The sequence below is a fragment of the Schistocerca cancellata genome, chromosome 4 (genome assembly GCF_023864275.1).
Source record: "Schistocerca cancellata isolate TAMUIC-IGC-003103 chromosome 4, iqSchCanc2.1, whole genome shotgun sequence".
In the NCBI taxonomy this organism is placed as follows: domain Eukaryota; kingdom Metazoa; phylum Arthropoda; class Insecta; order Orthoptera; family Acrididae; genus Schistocerca; species Schistocerca cancellata.
This window is the reverse complement of record NC_064629.1, coordinates 874,566,609-874,580,586: the sequence shown is the minus strand read 5'-3', so window position 1 is coordinate 874,580,586 and position 13,978 is coordinate 874,566,609. Positions and strand designations below refer to the sequence as shown.

Genomic DNA, 13,978 nt, shown 5'->3' with positions numbered 1-13,978 from the left:
TCCAATTTTCTGTAAAGGTTCCGGAACTCTCGGAACCGAAGTGATGCAAACTTTTTTTGGTGTGTGTAAATGAGCAGCAAGTGTTACAATACACTACCCCGCGGACGTCTGAAGTTACTTCCATTTCTGACAATGATAAGCTGCGTCCTGCCTAACAAAAACATCCTCAATCATTGACACTATAGAGAATAGCGGATTCAGAGATGCGATGCCAGGATCGTAACAGCTCATAAACAACTAACGAAAGTGCAACAGAGGTCCTCAAGGAACGTTATTGGAAATTTAGAAGAAAGACCACTCTGTTCTGGTGAAATTCTGCTGGGTAAACTAAAGAAGTGGTAGTCTGCTGCCGTCATGTATCCCATAGGAATCACGATAATAAGAGAGGAGAAATTAGGGTGCTCGTCTACGCTTATAGACAGTAACGTTTGCTTTGCTCCATACGCGAATGGAATATATCAGAAAATCGCTTATATCTCAAAGGTGAAATCGCCTTCGTGGCTAATGGATGTGTTCTTCGAACAAGTATCGAACACTCGAGACACTGAAACATTTTATTCTCACGAAGGAAGCCAGTCATCGTACTCGAATGAAGGTGATTCGTAACGCAGCTGGTCAAAAGAACGCTTGAAGAGATTCCCGCAGCTGAAACGTTCATCCAGTAGCGTGTTTCTCGAAGTGTCTCTCCAGACATGCCCCCGTTCAACTGTTCTATGAATTACAAAGCGTGATTCGTCGCAAGAGACCACCAGTCGCCAAGCGGTAACATCCATTGTCGAAACTCTTGAGAGAATTTGTATCTTTTCTGCCGATACAGCGCAGCTAGCATGGGGAACAGACGCCGCGCATCTGCTTCTGAGCTCCACGGACAGCAGGTTTCGCCGAACTTTTGTGACACACTCGGGCCTGGTTGACTCCGGTTTGTGTTCAAATGTGTGTGAAGTCTTATGGGACTTAACTGCTAAGCTTACACACTACTTAACCTAAATTATCCTAAGGACAAACACACACACCCATGCCCGAGGGGGGACTCCAACCTCCGCCGGGACCAGCCGCACAGTCCATGACTGCAGCGCCTCAGACCGCTCGGCTAATACCGCACGGCTGACTCCGGTTTACTGTTCTCCGCTCGCGCATAGGTTGTCCTACTCGACATTCATGTGTGATGTCCACATCGCGTCTTTCTCTATGACGATTATTCTCAGCGGTGCTGTTAATTCTCTAACGGAACACTTTTATCAAAGAGGCATCCGCAGGGTCGGCTTAAGGCGCAAGCGACACGTGTCACCGCTTGGTGCGCCAAGATGCCACAAGTCTTACATTTCTATACAGGGCATATCATCATTAGTAAAGGCCGCTCGGCGAGCCAAGCCGAGAGGGACGCCCAAGTGTAATATTTGTATACAGTGGGTATCGCAATTAGTGAAAGTGCACGAGGGAAAAGGGAGGGGGAGGGGAGGGGAGCGCCAAATGATAAGTCATTTGTGTGGAAAAACATTCTCGAACCGGCCCTGGGCACGTGATACACTGGCCATATTCGTCCGTTCAGAACAACCCTACCTGCTCTCACGTAAACATTTGGTTTGATATTTCTTGGATAAATTATCCAAAGGTTTCCGCCTCGTGGCAGAACACGTAATAGACATCTGGGAGGAGCATCTAGTGACATTAAGAATTAGGGCCAGGCGAAGAGGCGTGGTTAGGCGGGGTAATGGCAGAGGGGCTGTGCGCGAACAGCAACATCTACAGCTTACAATCCTAGTTCTAGTACACATTTTCAACTGTCGGTCCAGGTCAATTTATATAATCTTTCTGAATGCGCACTCAACGTCCGAAATACTAGTGTGACGCTTGAAGATTGTGCAGAACTGTCAACGGGCGGTCATTTTACCCTCTAAAACTGACGTAAGCCATGCCGAGCTAATCTTGTATATGGAATCGCCGCAGTGCGATGAGGTGACGCGAACACGTGACAGAACGACAGAAAAGAGATGTCGTGTTTGGATGTGCCTATGATCCCACCCTGAGTGAACTTGCTTAGTTTTCTGGTCTACTAACGCGGACTGTAGAACACGTCTCCAAGGGATGGTATACACCTCGCAGCCGCGTGTGAACAGCGCTCGAAACAACATCCTACTCGACAGTGACCGAAGTGTCACGCCTTACCAGTGACAATCGCGCGAAATGCTACATAAATTGCTGATGTCAGTAGATGTAAGCCCATATAGACGAGTTTCTTAGCGAAAATTCCACAGGGGAACTGCATGCAAGGAACATTCGGCGTCGGGTGCCTCGCAAAAGGCCATTGGTCACATCAGTACGTAAAGCTGCATATCTTCAACGAGCCAAACAACAGAGAAACTGGCCACTAGCTGACTGGATGCATGTAGGGTTGTCCGACGAGTCGTGATTTTGCCTCTTTTCAGACGACACAAAGCGACAGATGAGACGTGTGTGCAGGGTGTAGTTTAGGTCGGAGGTGGGTCTATGACTTTTTGGCGATGTTTTCCTTACAGTGAGCTGTACCCTCTCAATGCCGTGAAAGTGAGATACGCTATTTATATCAACATTGTCGATGACAAAATGTTGCCCTGTCTGCTAAATCTTCACAATGAGTTCGTTGTTTACACTCCCTTCTTCCATAATGGCAACAACCATTTTCACACGGCTGTATGCATACGCTACCCGTTTGACGGATAGTCACGCACACTGAGCCGCCAAATCACCGATGTGGACGCCATATAAAGTTTCTGGGTCTATTTGCGATAACGGGTGAAACGTAACAATCGAAACCGCACAATGTGGTAGCTCTGCGACATCTGATCACCAATGGGTGGCTTCGACTGGATACAGCACCCGAGGCTCCTCTACCGCTTATGCGGCGGGCATTGGTGAAGCTAATTGCAGTAACAAACTTCATACTGACAAACCACGTACAGCTAATCTCATGTCACACATATATTTAGCAAAAGAGTGTGTGAATTCCTAAGAGACCAGACTGCTGTGGTCGTGGGTCACTACACTTACACACTAGTTAAACTTAGTTAAACTAACTTATGCTAAGAACTACACACACACCCGTGATCGAGGGAGGATTCATACCTCCGGCGGAAGTCGCCGCTCAATCCGTAACTTGGCGCCTCGAACCGCGCGGCCACTCGGCGCGGCTGTATTTAGCAGTAACCATAGTAGAGTAGAATATGCTAACTGAGGTGAAGCAGTCTCCAAGTGTCTACCGAAGCCCTCGCACTTGAAACAGACAGATAAAGAGACCTCTTTTATTATCTAGATCTCTTCTATCGCCTATTATTTTCTTCTTAAGAACGTAGCAAAATTTATTTTCCTTTTCTAAAATTTACTTTATGTATGACATGTGTTGTTTTTAATTAACAATGTAATTATGTAAAAGAGAATAAAAAACAGCACTGTGAGAAGCTGCAGAATAAGAGGAGGAGACAATCTCTGCAGCTCTGTTACTACTTTTTATTAGTAAACAACCCACCATATTACCAAGGCCGCGGGTCGCTCTGTAACGTCAGTGCATAAATAAACACCCGAAGAAAGTTGTGGAGTCTCATCCTCGACGAGCTGAGGGCATCCATTCTATTATTTATTATTTTTTCTCGTTTTAAACCTCTCATTCGGTGCTCTTAGCAGCGTAGTCTGTTGTAGGACTCGGCCCTCGTCAGACAAACGTCCCAACATGTTGGGAGTGGGGCTGAAGGAATTCTAGATGGGAAACTTTTGGATGAGCTTTTCAGTTCCGGCATTCGCCTAATGACCGAGGGCAACCTCTTTACTCAGACTGGGGGATTTTAATTGATATCTAGAGCATCGTTGTCCATTGTCCTACACCGATGTTAATAACGTACCGTGTGATCATAAAGTCAGCATACATTTGAAAACTTAATAAACCACGGAATAATGTAGATAGAGAGGTAAAAATTGACACACATGATTGGAATGGCATGGGGTTTATTAGAACAAAAAAAAAAAAAAAAACACCTCATATTGCTAGACGCGTGAAAGATCTCTTGCGCGCGTCGTTTGGTGATGATCGCGTGCTCAGCCGCTACTTTCGCCATGCTTGGCCTCCCAGGTCCCCAGACCTCAGTCCGTGCGATTATTGGCTTTGAGGTTACCTGAAGTCGCAAGTGTATCGTGATCGACCGACATCTCTAGGGATGCTGAAAGACAACATCCGACGCCAATGCCTCACCATAACTCCAGACATGCTTTACAGTGCTGTTCACAATATTATTCCTCGACTACAGCTATTGTTGAGGAATGATGGTGGACGTATTGAGAATTTCCTGTAAAGAACATCATCTTTGGTTTGTCTTACTTTGTTATGCTAATTATTGCTATTCTGATCAGACGAAGCGCCATCTGTCGGACATATTTTGAACGTTTGTATTTTTTTGGTTCTAATAAAACCCCATGTCATTCCAAGCACGTGTGTCAATTTGTACCTCTCTATCTACATTATTCCGAGATTTATTCAGTTTTCAAATTTATACTGAGTTTTTGATCACCCTGTACATGTAGGAGCAGTGTTGCAATGTATCAGCGTGTCTCGTTTTTGCGAATACTGTGCGGAGAGGCCAGAGGAAGTAATGTGTGGGTGTGTCGGAACAGGCCTCGTCGCCGGAGGCGGCGGCGCTGCGCATGCACCAGGCGGAGGCGCTGCTGCGCTCGCAGGCGGAGGCGGCGCTGCGGCTGGCCGTGAGCCAGGCGGCGGCGGCGGCCGCGTCGTCCAGCGGGGGCGGCATGGGCGGCGGCGGCGGGGGCGGCGGGGGCGGGCCGGGCCCCGGCGGCCACGCGGCGCACAACGGGCCCGCCGCCGGCCTCAACCACCACGGCGGCGGCGGCGGGGGCGGCAGCGGCGGCCAGCACGGCGTGCACGGCCAGCAGCAGGAGCAGCTGTCGCCCGACCTGAGCGAGGCGCTGCGGCTGCAGGAGCAGCGGCTGGAGCAGGCGCTGCGGCTGCACGGCGGAGACCCGCGCGCGCTCGGCTTCTCGCTCGTCAACGCGCAGGGCCCGGCCGGCGGCGCCAACCCCTAGGCCTCCAGCCCAGCCCCAGCCGGCGAGTATCTCCTGTTCGTAAAGACTGCACACTTGCCCCTTCCTTTCCTCCTTTTCGTTGTACGTACTCGTTGTTTTGCTCTTCAGTTTCTGGAAGTATACGTCGGCTGTGATCGTAATTTCGTAGCTAGGATAGACAGCCTCACGTTTCCGCGAGCACCCGCCCTCTCTCCTAGAGTCGGCTCGACCTCGCGAAATCGCGACCCAATGTTTTCGCTTCCTCTGCGTTCGAGCGCAGCTTTCCTTTGTTTTCGAGTCTACCAGTACGAGTGGTTATGTACAGCGTGATACCGGATATTTTTCGTAGGAATAGTCAGACGACCGTAAGGGCGCGCCGTACGCGGCCACCTCCCGTTACGGTCGCCTGACGAGCTCAATGTGAATCTCTTGTACAATAATTGCTTACGAGTTGTTATAACTCGCCAGGTTGCTGTATTCGCCGGATTTTTTTGTCCGTTTTGTACAAAATCGTTACGATCGTTAGGTGCGCAGAATTTTAGTTTCGTCTCCACGCGAGACGCCGCTTCCGCGTGTAATTATTAACTGTAACTTTTTATAATCAGTGCCACACGAGTAGTTATTTGCTATAAAGACCATTTGAAATCCGTATATGCAGTTCGATACCTTGCATCGCGTCTCATACGGACATAGTAGTGTAAAGTTTTGACACTGGGTTGCATATAATATTTAGTTGGTCGATACACATAATCTCCCTCTAAATATGCTCAAAATCTGTTCGAACAAATCCCCTCTCTTCGGATCGATCGATTTCCTTTTCCACGCGTAATAAAATAAAGCTACTGCGTTCCCTACCTCATTCGTAAACTGTAATTTTCGTTATCGTGGAAATTCGTATCAGTCCTATTACGTGTAAGTCATCTTTCGTTCGCGGTACATCGTCCGGAAACAACTGTCGACAGTAAAAATTTGTTTCGTTCGACATGTACGTTATAGGTCGAGTTGCACACTTCCCGTTAATTTAGTTGTCCGAGTGAATAGATTCCCGGTACCCGTTGCTCGAGTCGTGTTCTGCCGTGACGGAGGAGTAGGTACCGCGACAGCTATTTTATTACGTGCTGGAACATATTCAAAAATACCTGTAAAAATTTTCGGCCTGTACTAAATTTCAATATAATGGTACCGATAGTAGTTTTTGAGAAAATGTGACCGAGGCTAACTGAACAATTGGAAGAAGCAATACTGTGAAGCGGTTTTGTTAATTAGGTAGTAGTTTCTTTTCAAATTTGTTTAAGTTTCGTATCAGATACTGTCTGAACTGGAGTTAATTTAGTATAACTATTCTTTACACCGACCAAAGATAATATTAATTCTTTGTTAGTTTGTATATAGTTTAATGAGAAGACTATAATCAAATTTATCTTCTAATGTAGATTTGCAAAATTGTTTTAAGCTGACAAGTTGACACATAATTGTTTGTTTCACCTATAAATATTGAATCTCTGTTTCTGCTTATTTAATTATATGTACAGTTTTATAAATTTTATTGGAACACGTAAGCTGTTACAGCTAGTCACTGCAATGTTTCCCAAACTGTAGTTTGTGCGGCAGCTCTCCGAGTAATATGTAGTGGTTTGCATATTTGAAGCTGATTCGGGTTTCTTGTAGGTCAACTGTTCTAGAATAACGGAAAAAATACTACCGGTATCCTTATATTCTTGCTTAAAACTCAAAACATTTGAGGGCCCTGAGCGAAATGCTATGTATTCTAGTAAAAATATTCAAATTACATTCTTTAAATAAAATGCAACACAAATACATTCTGAGTCACACACTCATGTTATGTATTATATATGATAATCGTTATACAAAACAGTATAATTTACAATAGCCCAAATACGTTTGAGTCTGACACTCAGGCGTACCATACTACAAATAAGGAAATACAGTTTTACAATAATTTACAATAGCCCAAATACATTCCGAGTCTGACACTCGAATGTATCCATTTACTGCTGACATTTTACAGTATTTTATTCTGCAATAGCCCGAATACATAATCGAGTCTGACACTCGATATGTACCACATACACTAAACAACTCTCTTTGTAAAAGTAATAGTTACAAAATATATAATACAGAGTGTAAATACTCTAAATGTATATGTATGATACTTAACAGATTGATATGACATAATGTACAATAGCCCAACTGCACAAGATGTTGCTACACTCTTGTGCAGATCCACAATACACATACCTGAATAGCATTCAAATACATAAGAAGTCTGCTACTTTATGTATCACAGCATGTAACACATTAACTGTATATTTGTTGATGTATGGCTACATATACAGTCTGAATTACAATAGCCCAATACACGATTGAGTTCTACATTCTTCGTGTACCCATACTCACATAAGCAGGCTGTCCATAATAAATGTCACTTAAAGTAGCAACAAATATGAAAGGTCAGGAAGTTGTCAACATGCTTGTCAAGGATTGAAGCTGGCATAGTTATGGATAACTTGTATTTCAAATATCACAATTTGCAATAGCCCAGATGCACACTGAGTTTAACACTCAATGTGCAATACATAATTTTTATTAAACACGCATTTTATGTGAACCTACTAAAATGTTGTGTTCCACAAAACTGCAATAGTCCACACTGCAACACAAGTTCAACTTGTTTTACATGTGGAAACTTCTCTCAACAAAAATAATTACTTATTAGCAGTGCATATATATACATACATTTACTCCAATATGTATGTGTCTGTATGTATACATAATTAAAATGCAATAGCATTGAAATACATAGAGTTGGAAACTTTTTATGTAATCAATAGCCAAACACACGCATTAAAGTGTTGATTTCACTGGCAAATGTGTGTAACACATAAATATCACAATTTGCAATAGAAACTTTAAAAGTTATCTACAGTGTACTGTATTTGAATATTTTAAAATAATTTGTGTACATTTTGAAAATTTTACCATGTTGGAACCTAGTTTTTGGTGCTTAAAGGAACACACATTTCTTTAAAGTGAATACATAGTAAAGATTTCACTGTTCAGCAATTAAGCATTAAGAACATAAATTTGAAATTGTATGTTATTGGCCCAATATGAAAGCATATATCCTGTCAAAGCTGGCCTACATGTGTATCGAAATTGGTAATATGTGAAAGAAAATAAATTATCTATTAAGTTTTAAGTCATGTATTAGTTATATGGTTTAAGTTTTTCACTTGTTGTTGGTTTTCTGTTTAATACTGTGAAATTCTTTATTTATCTGTACCCAGTTTACACTGAGTAATGTAAAGTGTCCATTTTTAAACTTGCAGGAGTAACAAAATATTCAAAAATAAAAAACATAAAAATGTAGTTCTGTAAGATTTATGTTTCCGGACCATGTACTATGAAAGAATGAAGCTGTAGAGATGGAAAAGAATACAGAAGAGGCAAGAGAGTTGGGTTGTTATGGTTTATAAACCTCTCTGAGCCAGTTTGTAATGCCATTTATGTTACAGGCGTTTCACAAGATAAGCTGATTGCCTATGAAAGCATTGAAGTATCACAATTAATCTAATTTTACACATCATTTTTTAAATTTTATTATCTACAGTCCTAGTGCTTTGAGCTAAACTGTAGGTTGTTATAAATACTCATTTGACAGAAAATAAAAATGTTAAATGTTATATATGCCTTCAATTGTGTACTGCTCTCAGACGTGATTTAATCATTCCTGTACCCAGAGCAGATGCTTGATCAAGAAGTACTGATCTGTGGCAGATTATGGCCCCATCTCTCATGTTTCATTCAATCATTGCATGATTTCAACAGGATTGTGAGGTTATGACCCACATAACAAGCTCTTTGTTTAAACATTTATAATATGTATTACACTGAAATGTGGAAAAACTGAGAGGACTAACGAGTCCAGTTCTATTAAGTATTTTGCTCTTAAGAGCCAATTAATCACTTATTATAACTGAATAAATTAAAAAGTTCTACCATCCCATCTATATAACTCATAGGTATTTGTGTCTATTTTGGTTATTCGTTAAAGTAATATACTTTCTGAAATTTGATCAGTGACACTCAGAGTAATGATTTTGCTGAATACAAATTTTTGTACAGTCCTTCAAACACGAGCAAAATTAATTTTAAAATATCTCCTATCTAATGGTTTTCTTTCTTCAGACTTCATTCAGATCCACATTTGTGGACGTGCAGATGACCACTAAAGCAAACCACATTTTACTTGTAAATTACACCAAAGAAAACTGGATAAACCATATGGATGTTTTTACAGTGTTCCATTGGAGTGTGCCTTTAGGTGCACTTAGAGATAAGAATATTTCTCTTACAGTTTTAATATGTATTTAAGTTTACTTGTTAACTGTCCACAGAATTGCATAACACAGGTGACAAAATAGTTAGGCTATATGTACACATAATATACAGCTATTTCAATATTGCTATTAACATATAAATAGGATAGATTTTAATGCATGTTATATCAAAGTAGGCACATACATATGTAGTACAGAGTTAAAGTGTTTAACGTTTTCTTTTCATGTATTAAGCATAGTCATTATCTCTATTTCAGTTATTAATTTGCCACATTAATTCAGAATTTTGTATCAGTTGTTGCAGTTAGTATGCCTCAATGCTTCTGATCAAAGACAGTATGAGAGGAAAAATGAAACAATATTGCTCTATTGAGACATAGTTTCTTATCATTAGTGAGTTAAACACAACAATAAATTGTAGCAGTATGTAACACCATTAAAGCTCTGAAATGATCTGCAACTTATTAACTGAACAATCAGGTATGGTAAAGCGTACTGTACAGAATCGAATGTATACACTACATAGCAAGAGCTCCTTTGTCTATATTTTATGAAAGGGCTGTACCTGACAGTATATTGATGCATTTACAGTAAAATTATGAATTATCAGACAGTGGATGTCAAGATGCCTCTTATAAAATGAGAATAAAACGAATATAATTATCCCTTTTGCGTGTTAATGCTGCAACAGCTTCAGTTCCTCCCTTTGATACACATCATTTTAACCAGTAGTTTTGACTGAACATTCCTAAATACAAAATGAGCATGCAGTATTCAGTACCCTGCCATGCAAAAGAAACATGCTGTTTGCTATGCTGCATCATTTGAAATTAAATTGACTGCTGCTTTTCTGTTGAGACTACAAATTGACACTTGTGATTCTGAAGACTTTTATTAAAAAAATCATAAAGTACATACCTTCTTCCTTTGCTCCAAAGTACTTCCTTGGCCATCTTGCAAGAACCATTTTTAGCAGTTTATAATGATGGATAAATATAGTTTTCTGTGTACACAATACTCTGTGGCAAATTATAAGAGAAATAAAGATGGATTATGTAAATATACAGATTTGCAAGGAAAATGTGGGGCCCAAATTGAATTGTATAATTGGTACAAATGTCCTTTGGACCTAGTCCTCTCAGTATTTCCTGATTATTTACCAGAATTATTACTGTAATACCCATGTTACTAATCAAATAATATTTTGCTTCCAACATTTTTAACATGCCATACCATAATTATAGTTTACAGAATGTTGTAGTCAATAGTTTTAACTAATACAGTTCATCATTACACATTATACAGTTGATAATTTTCTGGAGAAATGATTAACAGTAACTGTATGCCGTTAGTTAATTGTTCAACGTTATAGACACATCACACTTAACAATGCCAGATAGTTATATTCACTGTATGATGTTCAGTTACTACTATTACTGTTCATGGTTATCACTATTATTACTTTTATTATTACTATTACTACTACTACAATTAACTTTATTATTGTCACTATTATATTTGTTATTATTACCATCAACATCATTATTAATGCTTAAAACATAAGGTTGTAATTACTGATGTATTTTATCATGAAATCATTGTGTTCTGCCTATAATAGCAAAACTGAAAGGAATGGTCGTTTGATTCTTGGTATGATTTCATAACATAAGATCCATCAATGCTGCACTCCACTCCAAAGCCACTTCATTCACTATGAAGCAGTTCCGGGAAAACACATTATGTTTCTTTTGTAAATTAAACAAAAAAAATTAAAATTCAGAATATTGATAATGCTACGGTATGTAAAAAAATTTACGTGAAAAATAGTTATCTAACATGTACTATAGTGTGGATGTAGTGTTTTATAATTATGTCATTAGAAATAGTAAGGGGGAAGAAACTATATTTTGTGCCTCATGATGAAATTATAAAAAAAGCTGTTGGATCCATATGACAATGCTTTGCTAACTGCTTGTTCATGGTAAATTTAATAAAAAGATATGTTCCTTTATAAAGAACTTTGCACTATTATACTATAATAGTGATTTATATTTTAAAAATAGCAGTCATACCAGTATCATACACTTTAACACTGTATCAGATTTAATTTGTATAAATGTTCTAGCATAGAAAATGCTTGAAAATTCGATATACAGAATTATTTAAATTATATTGTATATACATTCATCTGATATCGGAAGTATATGATAACAAAAATAAATATTTTGTAATCAAAAAGCAAAACTCATACATGTTGCTAAAAGTCTATAAAAGTGACTTTTGTTACATTAAAACACTTCAATATTTATTTTTACATCTTAATTTTCTCCAACATTTTCTTGAAAATAGCCTAAATGTATGCAGTTGCTGAAATTACCTCAAAGTCTGTATTTGTATGGAATTATATGAGTTAGGGTGCAAAAAATTACAGAAATTTAATAAACTGCAACTTTGTATTCACCAGTTTTCATGCAAAATTTATTGGTTTATGTATAGTACATGTGATTTTGTAATTTGGGAATAACTGAATTTATAGAACATGGACTCTGACAGAAACACTGAGGATCAACAGAATTTTATTTTGTTATATCATGCCATTACAATCATTCCTAGAATTCATAACGATCCATGAAACACTTGTTTGGCTACTTCTACTTTAAGTTCCTATTAGTGTAAAAATTATTACAATTGTGATAATTGCAATATATGACACTATTATTATGACATTATTATTACAGTTATTCAGTAACTAATTATTTTCATCACTGTAATATTGATGATGCCTTTTACAAATTAGATATTTTTGTTTTAGCTTATAAGAGTGTGAGCATGTATGTCTGTATGTGTGAGTTTGATGTTGTGCACAAAAACATGAATGTTGCTGAGAGTGTCTTTTTATTTCTCTCTTGCTAAACAACTACCTAAACACAGTTTTATGCATGTTTAAATGGTCTCACTGAGTTTGTTTGTAATCTCTGCAGCAATCAATACTGTGTGTTTATATTTATTTAACAAATGTGGATAAGTTATCATAAGGAAGATTGGGTATGGGCTGACAAATGAGAAAGCATTTACCTCAAAGACAATCGTTTTGTGGTTGTAGAGAAACTGATTTTGTAGCTAAATTCCAAACTTAATAGCTGTGGAGTGTTTTGTATTCAAAACAAGTGTACTGAAAAATGTAATTCCTAATTCTTGAATGTGCTACAACGTCTACAAAATTATTAACTGATAACTGAAATCTACTTCTGTGAAACTTATAAATCTGTACGTATCCTCTCTTATTGAAATTATACATGCAGTCATTAAAACATATATAAAATTAACACAAGCCATATCACACATTTTACACCACTTCTTTCACTGCAGTTTTAACAAAAACTTAGCTTCCAATAATTCATAACATTTAAAGAAACAAGAAGCATAAGAATACTTAATACTAACAGCTTGATACAGTACACTGCTATATTGGACAACAAATAAATAATTGATCACTGTTTTATCTGTCTTCATTCAGTGAGTTATGACATTACCCATTTTTTTCTTTGCAATTTATTGAAGATTCTGTGTACTGAAATTTGAGCCTACATTCACTATTTGATATTCATTTAAAGATCTCATTATTTATTATAAAAATACAATTTTGTCTAGCATTTGCTCATTTATTAGCCTTAAACCTTCAGACTGCAAAACACTCCACTAACACTGCCATATAAAGTTAAGTCAAAGTTCGAGTTTGAAAGAAATTTAAGATCTTCATGATGTTTTCCAGAGTAACATTGAAGTTGTAGAATTTGAGCAAATACTTTTTCTCAAGTCCATGAAGTATAAAAAATTGGTAATTGTTACTAGACTGAAAGCCATGTTCACAGGTTCCTAAAATATCCCTCATTGTAAAAGTATGGAATGAAAATGTTGGAATTGCTTATAATTCTGTTAAAGTATGCATTTTGTCACTTGCCAACGCATTTATTTTCAGCTCTGTAAGTGTGCATTTTGTGGAGAGACATATTTACCTTCCCACCACTATGACTGCATTCTGCATTGCTGTTTATTTTACCATAGAAATAACTTCAGAATATCTGTGTAATTTGTTTTAGTAATTGTCTCAAAATGTTTCATTTCAAACCTGCAGTTGGTAGAGTTTGCATATAAAATTCTTGACATTAAAGTAATAGATATGTTTTATCCTGTGCTGTTGTGTGTGTGTGTCTTTAAATGTAATAAAGTTTAATAGAAACTTTGAAATCGTATAATGATGCAAAGAAAACATTAAAATGACAATTCATGAAAAAAATGTTTATTTTCATTTCTGCAACTCCTTTTGCTACACTCCATAACTCCACTCATTTCCTTCCAATTGTCTTCCGTGTCTGACAAACATGTAACTCACAATTTATTTATAAAGGAACAGAAAACCTGTATCAACAACTTTTTCATATATGAACCCTGTATCAAAAACTATTCAGTCATTTGACTTGGAAGTTATTTCATGAGCATATAGTCATACATATAAATAAATTTAGAAAGCATCATTACCCAGTCACTCCATGTACTCAGTTTTCAGATTTACT

The 13,978-nt window shown here is 38.3% G+C and overlaps 1 protein-coding gene across 1 annotated transcript in view; it reads left to right on the top strand.

Annotated features, from left to right (window-relative positions):
* The window catches only part of LOC126185029 (zinc finger and BTB domain-containing protein 24-like), a 566,213-nt gene extending 552,533 nt beyond the window's left edge, over positions 1 to 13,680 (top strand). Inside the window, exon 14 of the mRNA XM_049927762.1 lies at positions 4,639 to 13,680. Within this exon, the coding sequence (XP_049783719.1) occupies positions 4,639 to 5,064 (426 nt within the window). The 3' untranslated portion in view covers positions 5,065 to 13,680. The remainder of the gene's footprint in view (positions 1 to 4,638) is intronic.
* Positions 13,681 to 13,978: the final 298 nt, after the last annotated feature.